We start from the raw sequence: 14533 nt of genomic DNA on the forward strand, positions 1-14533 counted from the left end.
ATTACTTTTTTTATTTTATTTCTTTATTACACAAATGTAATTTATGTGTACTTAAACTATATATATATATATATATATATATATATATATATATATATATATATATATATATATATATGGCTTAGAAAGTAGATTTACAATTATTATTTAATTTAAATAATTTCCTTGTTTTAATCCAATCAGGCTCGTGTTCCAAAACATACACTCTGTGGGCCAAAATACATGAGCCAAAAACGAAATAGTACCAATTTACACTTTGGATGTGGTTGTTATAAATGGGGCATTACATTTTTGACTGTCTTTGTTGATTAAACTTATACCTAAAACCTATAACCACCTAAAACCATTCTCCCATTATATATAAGGTTTTTTATTACCTTCTAATCTAAGTTTAAGCGCTCAAATTTTCCTGTAGTCCACATTGTATCTATCAACAAACTTTTATTCTTTTAATCAATGTGCAGTATTCTTATTGAATAGATGTTATGTAACAAGTTTACATGTTTGCATGCAGAACAGTGCCAATAGCAAAATAAGTGCTTATCGTTCTTATAAGAACTTTTGTACATTTTCTAAAAGTCTTTTGCATTTTTCGCTCTTTGCCTTTTCTGACAAGATGTTCATAGAATGTAGATTTCGGGCCGGATATGTGATGTATTTTTCTACTAACCGTTTGTGCTAATTCAATATGATGGTGGATTAAGCTTTGTGATAGTGGAGCAAATGCAGCTTGCAATTTTTGAGTAAGTTCAAGGTTTCATTTATAGTGTGGACAAGTCTTTTGTTATTTTGTTCAGGTTTTAATTTATGGCGTGGAAGTCTTTTTTATTTATCTTCAAAGTGTGTAAAAATATCAGTTTTACCTGAGTGTTATTAAAAGGGAACTCAAATACAATGTTTTTATTATTATTATTATTAATATTTATTTAAATTACATAGAGATAATCTCAAATTTAGATCTTTGGAAATACTGTGTGCTCTAAGGCTGGAGTTTGCATGGTTGTGTTATTTTCACAGTTTTCATGATTAAGTGTGGAATGCAGTACCAACCCCCTCCTCTCTGTCCTTTATTCACCCTCTCTCTGTATAAACTAAGACAGACAGACAGATAGAAAGATAGACAGACAGACAGACAGATAGATAGATAAGAGTGATAGAGTGATAGATAGATAGATAGATAGATAGATAGATAGATAGATAGATAGATAGATAGATAGATAGATAGATAGATAGATAGATAGATAGATAGATAGATAGATAGATAGATAAGAGAGATAAGAGAGATATATATAAGAGTGATAGATAGATAGATAGATAGATAGATAGATAGATAGATAGATAGATAGATAGATAGATAGATAGATAGATAGATAGATAGATAGATAGATAGATAGATAAGAGCGATAGATAGATAGATAGATAGATAGATAGATAGATAGATAGATAGATAGATAGATAGATAGATAGATAGATAGATAGATAGATAAGAGCGACAGATAGATAGATAGATAGATAGACAGACAGACAGACAGACAGACAGACAGATTTGTTTCACAACTGTTCTTTTCCTCGTGAGTAAACTGCTTGTCTGACAGCTGGTCACAAGTTTCCCCACGCCCTGGGCGGTGCCAGTTTAAGTTCAATGACAGATGACTAGCTGACATGTTAAACTCTGGAGAACATACATGTCTTCAATGATGCATAGCAATCAAAAAGAGCATTTGTTTAAAATCCTTGTCATAGGTGATTTAGGAGTAGGGAAAACCAGCTTAATCAAGCGGTATGTTCATCAGACGTACTCCACTAATTACAGAGCGACCATTGGTGTGGATTTCGCGCTCAAAGTTCTCAACTGGGACTCAGAGACGGTCCGGCTGCAGCTGTGGGACATCGCAGGTAAGCGACTGGGGAAGGGGAGAGATAGGCCTATTAGAGCAATATGTGTGCGCATTTGTTAAAATAAAGAGAAATGCAAGAGCTGACCTACACCTGTATTTGTGTCTGCGTGTTGTCACGTGACACGGTGGCGAACTTGTTTTTATTCGATTGATTAACATAATGGTACATTCTCAATGTTCCCTTTCTGAAAATATTCCATAGTTTTTGCTAAAATATTGTCACTAAATTATTGCTGTATTTATTACTACAATCAACCTGTTGTAAAAAAAAAATAAAAAATGGCATGTCTTTGTTTGAAGTTAATTACGTTTTTTACGTGTCATATTCATTATGATTTAACAGCATTCGGAAACTAGTTACCATCATAGGAACATTTTCAAGTGTTGATTGTACCACAGGAAGATGCGAAGATTCTTTAAAAAAGGGCGATAACAGCAACGTGATAAAATACATTTTAATAAGTAGTTACATTTATTATTAATAATAATAAGAATAAACAATTAGTCCGCCTAGTAATATAGTTCATTTTCCTAACTGTAGGCTGTTGGTTGTTGCTAGGCAACATTTGCAGTCATTTTACAACATCCAATCAGAATTCAGGATCGGAACTGTCCGTTTCATTAATTAATTTTTATAGTGCATCTCAGTTTCGATATTAAAGTAGTCTCTTATGGTTTGGTATAATTAAATACAACTGTTAGGGACTCTTGTACTGCAACAGAAATATATGTTCCCTATTCTGAAGCCTCTACTAGTGTATGTTTATCATACGTCTCACGTGCAAGGGACGCGACGCTTTAAGATCTAATTTTCCGCGTGCCCGCATGGAAAGGACTCATGTGAGAGAGATTGAGAGATGAAACACAGGGATGACATTGTGGCGAAATCACTTTCAACACACCATGGTTAAATAAGGGTACATCCAGACTTCTCAGCTGCCCAAAACAACAACAAAATCTTTGGGAGAAAGTCTTCTGCTTAGGTTGAGTAATCTGCATGGGAAACATTTTGCAAGCGATTAATGCATCTAAATGTTGGGTATTACTTTGGGTATAACGTATTACTTGTGATATAGATTACATAAAAAGATTACAAAAAGTATTTATTATATGATTAAATTAGATTTTAAAAAACACAATCAGAGAACAGTTACGTTTTTTGGATTACATGGTTACATATTAATCAGGCAATGGTGGTAAATTGGTCATGATTTATTAATCTCCTAATTGCAATTTTTTTATTATTCTAAATCAGCCTACCAGTGATATAAAAAACATTCCTTCTCATATAAAAACTAAACACTGCTGATGAAATACTATGTCTATATCATATCGAGTGATCTTTACAAATTATTGAAAAAAAGGTGAAACCTGGAAGACATTCTTTTAAATAAGAATAATTCACACCATCTGTTTTGGCCAAAACATACATACATACATACATATCAGTTAAAATGTGTTTTTGTGTTCCATGACCCTTTAAGTGCCTTTTATTATTTCACTCAGTAACAGACAAATAGTGAGTACAACACAAAAATAATATCAATTCTCATATTTGAGTCAATAAGTACATTTTCTAAAAATGCTTTTAAGCAACATCATTTCAAAATAGTATAGATTATACTACTTAAATGCACATGACGTCAAATAAATAAGAGCTAGGTCCGAGGTAATCCAAAAGTAATTCCAAAAATAATCAGATTAGATTATCTAAAAAACATAATCGAAGCGATTACGTCACTGATTGCAATTTTTTCATGTAAATAGTAATCAGTACCAGATTACAAATCAGAGGTAATCTACCCAGCACTGGGTGTAACAGCCCTAAAAATGTCTCCACAGTGACCACAGTATTCAGCAAAAACCATAGTTTGTGAAGCAACTTGAGCTCCCCTTCAAACAGAGTAAGATGCTTTCATATTATGTCATTAGATTTATTTATATATTTATTGATGACCGTGCACTAATGCCAAATTACCAGAGTTTTATTTTAGTAACAATATCTCTTAAAGGTAAATAGTAATCATGAAACCCACATATATACCAAACTGAACTGGTGCATTTTACCCAAAAAATAAACTTCATCTCATGTTGTTCCTTACCTGGGCTTTTTTCATCCGAGTGCCACAAGAGGAGAAATTTGGAAAAATGCTGACGCTGCTCATTTTCCATGCAATGAAAGTGAATGGGGACTGAAAATGCCCAAACATTCTGCATAACATTTACTTTTGTCTCCCTCAAAAGGGAGTTAGATGGGTTTAGAACAGCATGAGGGTAAATTTCACATTTTGGTTTACTATCCCTTTAAAGGGTTTTGTTCTTCATCTTCCTTTAACTGAAGCACGACTGTTTTGTGAAATGAACGTCTCCCGAACAGACATTCAAAAATCATAATTTTTCATATGAATCTACCAAGGAGGTCTATAATACCTAGAAAAATCGATCTAATTATATTTGCTATTTAAATGTTGCTTGCAATAAATTTAGTTTCATCAGGGTGCATGGTTATTCTGCTTTCCATTCAAGTTGGATGATCTTTGCTTTTAAGTTCCAAGGAATAAATTCTGATTGGATAAACTTTTCGTTTTTCTCCATTTGTTTGTAGATTAAATAAGAGTGGAAAGCGATTAAAAATACATAAGGTGATTGAGAATGAAAGGATGAAAAACATTTATTTATTTGGCATGTTATGCCAGCAGGGAAGGCTTTGCTGGCTCTGAGAATTGGCCACTGCTTGTAGTTATGTTGAACTCTCCTCCAGACATGACTCAGTAGTCTTAAACCAGTCATAAACTCCTCATGGTCTTTACATTTCTTTTCAGGAAGTCATATGACATCCAGTTTAAAGAACTGAAACATGCTGAGTTAATCTTTCCTTGTTAGTGTACTAATAATGCGTCACATATTGAGCTTGTTTCTCTTCTCCAAAAGCACACACAAGTGTGCCAAGTTGTCAAGCTAAGCGTGACTATTTTAGTAATGGGCATTCTGCGCAGCTCCTTTATATTTCAGTCACCCAGCAGCAAAAAATCTTATGCAAACCTGAAATAAGCATTTTTAAGTGCAAAATACTTATTTATTACTACATAAGTTTATTAAACAAATCACAGTTACCATGAACTGCATAGGACCAACAATATGCAAAACATATTAACATAAAATTGTCAGAATAAGCTAAATGACCATTTTTTAAAAATCTTAATAATAGCAGAATTGCAATTTACCTCTCTAACGTACAGTATATGGAATAAACCCTGGCTCAAATATCGTATTAGTCTTAGCCATATTACCAAGTGATGTTAGCTTTACGAAATCTGCACACATATATATTTTGTTGCATTTGATTATTTGCATCTAGCAATATACACTCACCTAAAGGATTATTAGGAACACCATACTAATACTGTGTTTGACCCCCTTTCGCCTTCAGAACTGCCTTAATTCTACGTGGCATTGATTCAACAAGGTGCTGAAAGCATTCTTTAGAAATGTTGGCCCATATTGATAGGATAGCATCTTGCAGTTGATGGAGATTTGTGGGATGCACATCCAGGGCACGAAGCTCCCGTTCCACCACATCCCAAAGATGCTCTATTGGGTTGAGATCTGGTGACTGTGGGGGCCATTTTAGTACAGTGAACTCATTGTCATGTTCAAGAAACCAATTTGAAATGATTCGAGCTTTGTGACATGGTGCATTATCCTGCTGGAAGTAGCCATCAGAGGATGGGTACATGGTGGCCATAAAGGGATGGACATGGTCAGAAACAATGCTCAGGTAGGCCGTGGCATTTAAACGATGCCCAATTGGCACTAAGGGGCCTAAAGTGTGCCAAGAAAACATCCCCCACACCATTACACCACCACCACCAGCCTGCACAGTGGTAACAAGGCATGATGGATCCATGTTCTCATTCTGTTTACGCTAAATTCTGACTCTACCATCTGAATGTCTCAACAGAAATCGAGACTCATCAGACCAGGCAACATTTTTCCAGTCTTCAACTGTCCAATTTTGGTGAGCTCTTGCAAATTGTAGCCTCTTTTTCCTATTTGTAGTGGAGATGAGTGGTACCCGGTGGGGTCTTCTGCTGTTGTAGCCCATCCGCCTCAAGGTTGTGCGTGTTGTGGCTTCACAAATGCTTTGCTGCATACCTCGGTTGTAACGAGTGGTTATTTCAGGCAAAGTTGCTCTTCTATCAGCTTGAATCAGTCGGCCCATTCTCCTCTGACCTCTAGCATCAACAAGGCATTTTCGCCCACAGGACTGCCGCATACTGGATGTTTTTCCTTTTCACACCATTCTTTGTAAACCCTAGAAATGGTTGTGCGTGAAAATCCCAGTAACTGAGCAGATTGTGAAATACTCAGACGGCCCGTCTGGCACCAACAACCATGCCACGCTCAAAATTGCTTAAATCACCTTTCTTTCCCATTCTGACATTCAGTTTGGAGTTCAGGAGATTGTCTTGACCAGGACCACACCCCTAAATGCATTGAAGCAACTACCATGTGATTGGTTGATTAGATAATTGCATTAATGAGAAATTGAACAGGTGTTCCTAATAATCCTTTAGGTGAGTGTATTTCCATGCTGTCTGTCTGACTGACTGTCTGTCTGTAAATTATTGGGGTCGAAACCTCTGCATTACGATTAATGTTTTTAAAACATAATAATACTTAAAATTGTCTTTGTAATTTTTCAGTTGTAATTATACACAATGTTGCACTTTATAACACTTATAACTGCAATAACTGAAAAGCCCATATGCATTTAAAAAAAACAATACACCGTATCTTGTTTTGCAATCTATCAAGTGTGAAGGAGACTGCTGTCTACCCCACCGAAATCAACACTCATCGCATGATTCTAATTTTGAACAAATAACAGAATAAACCGGTGGGGGAAACAGCTGTCCTAGGGAAAGTTGTACAATGCTGCCAGCCCAGAAGAGTGGCTGCATTGAGAGTCAGACAAGAGAGAACAGCAGACAGATGGAATGTGCCATTAGTAAGAGAAATCTACTGCAGTAACAAGCATATTCCATTGACTAAGAACCATAGGAAAGTTTGTTGTGGATACTGCTCAGAATGCACAGTGTAGAGAAAATGCATCCACAGTGCATTTTTTTTTTTAAATTTTGTTGTATAGAGTCATGTGTTCTCATGCAGGAAATTAATTATAATGTGATCTTAAGTTTATCATGGCACAGCCTTTTTCTTGGAACTTGAGAAAATCTTTGTATGCAAGCAAGAGTTGCTTAAAGGGATAGTTAACAAAAAATACAAATTCTGTCCTTTACTCAACGTCATGATTTTCATGGAACACTAAAGGAGATGTTAGGCAGAATGACAGCCTCCGTCACCTTTCACTTTCACTGCATTTGTTCCATTCTCTAAAAGTGAATGGTGACACACTTAGTTTACATATTTGAACCACTAATAGTTCTAAACATAAATAACTAATATTGGCATTATATTCATTCATTTTCTGTTATAGCATAATTTCCTGTAGAGCTGCTTTGAAACAATGCGTGTTGTGAAAAGCGCTATACAAATAAATTTGACGTGACATTTCTGAATAGTGCCTATTTTTGTTATAAAACAGTGGGTTAAAGGAATATTCCAGGTTCAATACAAGTTAAGCTCAATCGACAGCATTTGTGGCATAATGTTTATTACCACAAAAATGTATTTTGACTCGTCCATTCTTTTCTTTTAAAAAAAGGCAAAAAAACAAGGTAACAGTGAGGTACTTACAGTGGAAGTTAATGGGACCAATTTCCAGAGGGTTTAAAGGCAGAAATGTGAAGCTTATAATTTTTAACGTTTTTTAAATCGATGTTTGTGCGGGATTACAGGGTTTACTCATTACATCGTCATGGAAACAATGTTGTAAACCTGGATATAACTTTACATAGAAAAGGTTATTAAGCGATTTTATCACACTAAAATCATGTTAAGAGGTATATTTTTTACGTCTTGTGGCTATACTTTTTAAACAGTGATATTTGAAAGGGATAGTTCACCTAAAAATGAAAATTCTCTCATTATTTACTCACCTTCATGCCATCCCAGATGTGTATGACTTTCTTTCGTCTGCAGAGCACAAATTAAGGTTTTTAGAGGAATATTCCAGCTCTGTAGGTCCATACAATGCAAGTCAACAGGGTCCAGAACCAAAAACACATAAAGGCAGCATAAATGTAATCCATAATCTCTTCAGAAGTGAAATGCCAAAAACAATAGAATAAGAGGAGAGAAGAGGGCGCTTAGGAGGGCTGTTTGAAATTTTTTACAATAAGAATCACATAAAAAGTGAGTTCTGATTGCCCGTTATCACCTTTCAGCCACCTGAAGCTCTTACAGTGGAGGGTAATTGTGTTCGAAAGTAATAGGGTATAGGGATGATCACTTCAGGGTTGGACGTGCCAACACGGTAGCTGGATGCAAGGACAGTTGCTGGAGTTTATTTATATTTCTTGTATAGCCTGAGGTTTCTGGGAATGTACTACTAGAGTAAGTGTTCACACTAAGTTTATGCTTAGTGTGTTGTGATTCAATAATGGATATAATATATTAACTTGCTTGTTTCTCATTCATCTGTATTGAACTTGCACAACGACTCCAGCCTCGTCGTAAGCGAAGACTGCGATGTGATGTGTGCATTGTGGGCTAGTTATGGATTAAAGCGGTCATGACATGAAGAATCCAATTTTGACTGATCTTTTAACATAAAAGGGGTCATTGTACTATAAAAACATACTGTAAGTTTCAGAACTCAAAACTTCCTCCTCACCGCAGAAAGAGCATTTGTTGAAACCAAGTTGCCAAAACGACCCATTCTCTAGTTTCTCCACATTGTGATGTCACCCTGTGGTAGACTTTGGCAGATTTGCATCTGACTGCCTCCACAACAACACATCAACAAATACTTTACCTTATCACTTCCTTAGCCCCGCCCAGTAGCATTGAGCAGTGAGATGGTAATGAGAGAGCAGGTCAGTCAAGAGCAGAGAGCCAATCATAATAGTAGGCGTTTACTGTCAAGTCTTAAAGGAGAAGCAGCACCAAAACCTAGCGTTTGTGACAGAGGGTCAGATTGAGGGTGGAAAATGATCCTGTTTTACAAATATATGATTTTGTTGTGCTAAAAATTATCCCAAGGAACATATTAAAATGATTAAAAAAAAGGCATGCCATGACCCTTTAATGTTTTCAGTTTGTCAAGGCACTTCATGGGGACTTTAAAGCCTCAATAGCTGTCAAATGGTTTGATTAGGTCAGAGGAAAACATTGAAAGAATATGATGGGGAAAAAAGAGGATAATTTCTAAATAACTATTATTAATTTTCCACATACATCATTGGGGTCTCTCCGACCCCAAAGATAATAACAGTTATTATTACAGATTAACAGTCAATCTCAAAGCATGAGGGTTAAAAAAATTATTAATTTCCTTAGCCTAATCATTGTAGACTTCACTACATCTGTGCACCTTTTGCATACAAGGACCGTTAATCTGTTTTATTTGGCTTGTGTATTACATCTACAGACTATTTTTACCATTTTTCTTTCTCTCTCTATCTGAATTGGAAGGTCAAGAGCGCTTCGGGAACATGACGCGAGTTTATTATAGAGAGGCCATGGGGGCATTCATTGTTTTCGATGTTACCAGGCCTACAACTTTCGAGGCAGTCTCCAAATGGAAGGAGGATCTGGACTCAAAATTAATACTTTCAAATGGCCAGGGTATTGCCACAGTGCTCCTTGCCAATAAGTGTGACCAAAATAGAGACTTTCTGACAAACAACAGCCTGAAGATGGACCAGTTCTGCAAGGAGAATGGATTTTTGGGCTGGTTTGAGACATCTGCTCGGGTAAGATATAATATAAATATTATTTTAGACATAGAAACCCAATTAACAGGAAGCATTTGTGTCCACAATTACCTCAAATTCAACACTATTCACTATGACCATTCATGAGCTCATAAACCTATAAACATGTAGCACTTAATGAAAATCATGTGACAGAGTGACATTTTGTGAGTATCAAAGGTCATTGGAAATTGGAATAGGATTCTTTTATAAGCAGGGGAAAAAGTATAATTAAAATACATCATGCATATTTCACATATATCTAGGTTTAAATGATTGTATTAGTGTATTTTGTTTATTTTATTTCTGTTTAGGATAATATAATGTATTTGCATTAATTCATTTAGCAATGACTTTAAGTTCCTTATAGGGAGAGTATTTACCACTAGCATTGTTAGAACCATTAGCTCTTGATTAAAGCTAGTTTTTAATTGAAGCATAAGTATAATATTTGCATCCTAATTACACCTGGCACTCACATGGAAAGGAAAACAGAATGGACCGTTGTTACACTGAGGGCGGCTCATTAAATACAATAGAGATGTTTCAAAGGGGTTTATTTATTTATTTATTTTATTTTTTATAGCACCTCTCTCCATTTATCCTTAATGAAGAGTCCAAGCAGTCTTAAATTAACCTTAGTCTATTACCATTTTCATGGGTTTTAATAATTCATTACTGTTCTCAGATCGAGTTCAATGGGAGATGAGATCAAACATAGTGTCTTTCCAAATGATCAAATCAAACAATCTGAAACCTTGTCCTTAAACACACCATACAAAATCTAAATTAGAGTTTTGTGGCTTTCAATCCATGTGTCTGTTTGCTAATGTACTCCAAAATGTTGACAAAATTAACTTTTAGCAGATAAACTCTTTTAAAATGCACAGCCTTACTCTTCTGTGCAAACGGACCAAAAATATTGATGACTCATGCTGCACTGCACATATTTTTGTCCAATCACATGCTCTCTAGAATTAGAAATTCCCTCCCCCTAATACCACCTGCAACCACTAGCAAGTAGTAGGAGTGATCACACAGGAAATCGGCATGCTGCTTCTGAATATTCATGTACCCTGAAATCGACCCCTTTCTACTATATTACTGACAAGTTCCATTCCTCATCTTACTTTTTTGCATTAATTCAAACATTTTGTGCTCTTTTCCTCTGGTGCTACTCTGAGCATTCTCTGAGACACAGGTTGGGGTCCTGTAGAAACCAGGCATTCATATAAACAATTTCAGAGGTTGCATAAAAATACAACTCTCTTTTGGTGCCACTCTATGGACAATTCACCCAGAAACTGGTCAAAAACAATTCCAGCTTTGGCCACTGGGGGCAGTGGTTAGAATTTTGGGAAGATTAGACTGATTTTAGCAGCAGAACTTTCGACCCGCTGTCTCCGAATTCCCAAGTGTGATCAGTCTGGCTCATCATACTATTTAATAAGGAAAACATTTCATGCATGTTCTCACTCTCTTTCTATCTCCTCAAATTTTAGGAAAACATCAACATTAATGAAGCATCCAACTTTCTAGTGAAACACATAATCGCCAGCGAGCATGACATCCTCAAATCTGTGGTTCCGGACACCATCTCTCCTCAGCTCAACTCTACTAAAGAAATGACCTGCTCTGCCTGTTTCAAACCCTGACAAAATGGTGACAGCTTATGGAAGCAGCAGGGGTGTTCCCTGGGGCTGAAAAGGATCACATCACAATCCTTCTGATACTAGCTAGCATTATGGTCATTCGTTGATAAGCCGAAACCAACAGAGAGATGTGTCTGTCCATTGGTAACAGTTTTGTACATCATTAAACTACAGGCTTTTTGGTAACACTTTACAAAAAGGTTCCATTTGTTAACATTGGGTACCATGAACTAACAATTAACAATATAATTCTTAAAGCATTTATTAAGATTTGTTTATATTAGTTAATAAAAATACAATGGTTCATTGTTAGTTCGTGGTGCATTAACTAATGTAAACAAATACAACTTTTGATTAAAAAATTTTTATTAGTATATGTTAAAATTAACTAAAATTAATAAATGCTTAATAAGTATTGTTCATTGTTAGTTCATGTCAACCAATGTTGTTAACTTATGTTAACAAATAGAACCTTATTGTAAAGTGTTACCGACTTTTTAGCTTGCACACAGAGTTAATGTATTTGTTTATGAAGCTGCACTTTTTTAGTCTTTTTGTGTTATTTATGGATAACAATAGTCTGGGGAATTCTGGACTAGCATGCTTGGCTACACTAAGTGAGAGATGACATCTTATTTCTGTTAGACAGACAGATGGCTGATGATAGTTTCAGAGGATCTAAAGAAGTATTTTATCAGTATGTACAACGTCAATAAAGTTGTTTTCTGTGTTTTAATTTCCATCCGAGTCAAATGAAAAATAACATCAAGCTTTCTTAAAATATTCATTATAATTAGGAGGGCTGTTGATAGGCAGACATGATAAAGGTTTGCACAAAACACACGTGGTTTCTATGTCACCTCTCTGTGCACATCTCAAGCTTTATCTACCTCCATCTTTCCATTTCATCCCCTTTTCTCACTCCTCTATTACTGTGCATTTCACATGTCTTTACCCTTCACAGTGATTCAGTGTATGACTCATTGACATTATATAAATCTCTCATGATTCCCTACATTGCCATGTGCTTTATTCAAACACTGTAATGTGCGATGATGTGTATTGATCTGATGCCTGTTCATATCTCTCCATACCTGCTGCAAACAGAGCTTTTATTCCCTGATTTTATTAGTGTATGTGGGAGGTGTTATAAAATCATGTATCGTATTGTATAGCTGTGTTTTCATGAGCTGTTTCTTTTAAGAGCACGAACATTTTTAGGTTTTCTGTTTTATAAAAAGAAACATTTTGACAAATGCTTTTACAAAAATGTGAATGTGGCAAATGCTCCCCGTTGTACTTCAGAAATATGCTTTGTTTTATAGTCAAATACAGTATTTGTATATTAAAAATGCATGTATTAAGTCTACATTTAGTGCAGCTGTTGAGTTTAAATAATCCTACTGAATAAAATATTTGTATATTAGCGTTATTAACAGAAGTGTTATCATCACCAATTATGTTTTAGTGCTTGTATAACAACATAAACGTGATCTCTCATGTGGAATAACTAGGGCTGTGGGAAGGCTAGACAAATTACAGACTTGTCCTTATTTTCACACCTATATTCCACTAGTGTTATCACCATGACAACTGCATGCTTCCTTTTTTTTTTTTCTTTTAGTATTGCTCTGCCTGCAATACTTTTTTGTTTTGATTTTTATAGTGCATGAAGATACAAGGTTCCTGTAAATGCAGTCCTCTGAAATACATCTGAACAAGAAGGCCCAAAATTAATAGAATTCACTCATAAAACACACAGCAAATATGTGCAACAGCTTAATGTACCAGACTGTTGCACTCCATATTTTAAAAGATTTTAGAGTGATAAGTACATTTATTTAAGGCAGAACTCCACATTAGGCATTCATTGGTGAGGACCTACATTCTGAGAACCTTTGTGTCCTATTATATTTAATTTTATTTATTAAATTCTTTATTTGAAAAGGGACCATGTAAATTTTTTAACATAAATGTTTCCATTTTATGTATTGTACCCGATTTAGCCAAAAGCTAATTTTCATCCGCAGTCCCCATGTCCTATTATTGACCGCATGGCTGCATCTGCTTATCTCTAAAGAATGGGATTTGACTTACCAAGTTCACCACAGGTTGCTGGTAAACACCAGACTTGCTGGAGTGCCATTATCCAGCACATAAACTGAAAAAAATAGTGTTAACGTAAAAATTTCCTTTATGTGATAACATATAAATTAACTGGTATGATTCAAGTGAAAAATATTATTTAACATCACTGAATGAACCTGACTACTTAGGCTACACCAAGAAGACTAATACAAAAAAAAATAGCTCCTTAAAGGAATAGTTCAACCAAAAATTACAATTCTCCACAGTAACTTTCACATTCTTCTTTTTGTATTTTTGGTGATACACATTCATTATGCACATCACCCCCTACTGGGCAAGGAGAAAAATGTCTAGGAAAAAAAGGACTTAACCCTTATGTTCTGTTTGGGGTCTATGTGACTCCAGACCCTCTTCAAATAGTAAAAAAGAAATCATATTTTTTCTGATATTTCATGAATTGTCCTAATTACATAAGATCTTTTCAGAAATGTGTTTTTTACTTAATGATAATGTTTCTGATGCCCGCTATGGCATAACTACACACATGTGATGTTTGGGGTCATATTGACCCCAGTAATAAATGTTATTGAGAGCAAAGGTTTTCCACATGCTTTGAATGTGTTTGGTACCTAAGGTGCAGTTTCTCAATACAAAACACACACACTCTCTCTCTCTCTCTCTCTCTCTCTCTCTCTCTCTCTCTCTCACACACACACACACACACACTCTCTCTCATTCTCTATGATAAACAAACACACACACACAAAATTATATTTAACAATGCCCCCACATTTATGGTGACAGGTGGAAAGATGTTGATACGATCTTCCTTCAAAGCTATATTGGGCTACTGCTCCTTGCTGGAGTATACAGATCAAAAGATGAGGCTACAAGTAGCCTTTGGAACACAAAGCCTGGTAGAGCTATTTTCCCAGCTACCATGTCTATTGAAACTTTTCATGTCCAGCCACGAGTCATACGCTTTGACAACAGCGAGACAAGAGTACACAGAAGG

At 35.5% G+C, this 14533-nt stretch overlaps 1 protein-coding gene across 1 annotated transcript; it reads left to right on the forward strand.

The window, feature by feature from the left end:
* Positions 1-1629: 1629 nt before the first annotated feature.
* On the forward strand, positions 1630-14105 carry rab38b (RAB38b, member of RAS oncogene family). The gene is made up of 3 exons (XM_052116174.1): positions 1630-1896; positions 9498-9778; positions 11281-14105. The coding sequence occupies exons 1-3, from the start codon at positions 1686-1688 to the stop codon at positions 11431-11433; spliced, it is 645 nt and encodes a 214-aa protein (XP_051972134.1). The 5' UTR covers positions 1630-1685; the 3' UTR covers positions 11434-14105.
* The last annotated feature ends 428 nt before the right edge of the window (positions 14106-14533 follow it).

Source organism: Xyrauchen texanus, chromosome 43, assembly GCF_025860055.1.
Source record: "Xyrauchen texanus isolate HMW12.3.18 chromosome 43, RBS_HiC_50CHRs, whole genome shotgun sequence".
Lineage (NCBI taxonomy): Eukaryota > Metazoa > Chordata > Actinopteri > Cypriniformes > Catostomidae > Xyrauchen > Xyrauchen texanus.

Bases quoted from the DNA above. Each gene is read 5' to 3' on its own strand.
- rab38b (XM_052116174.1), top strand. From the start codon at position 1,686: ATGTCTTCAATGATGCATAGCAATCAAAAAGAGCATTTGTTTAAAATC. The intron at 1,897-9,497 runs GTAAGCGACTGG...CTGAATTGGAAG, and splicing joins GCAGCTGTGGGACATCGCAG to GTCAAGAGCGCTTCGGGAAC. The intron at 9,779-11,280 runs GTAAGATATAAT...CTCAAATTTTAG, and splicing joins GGTTTGAGACATCTGCTCGG to GAAAACATCAACATTAATGA.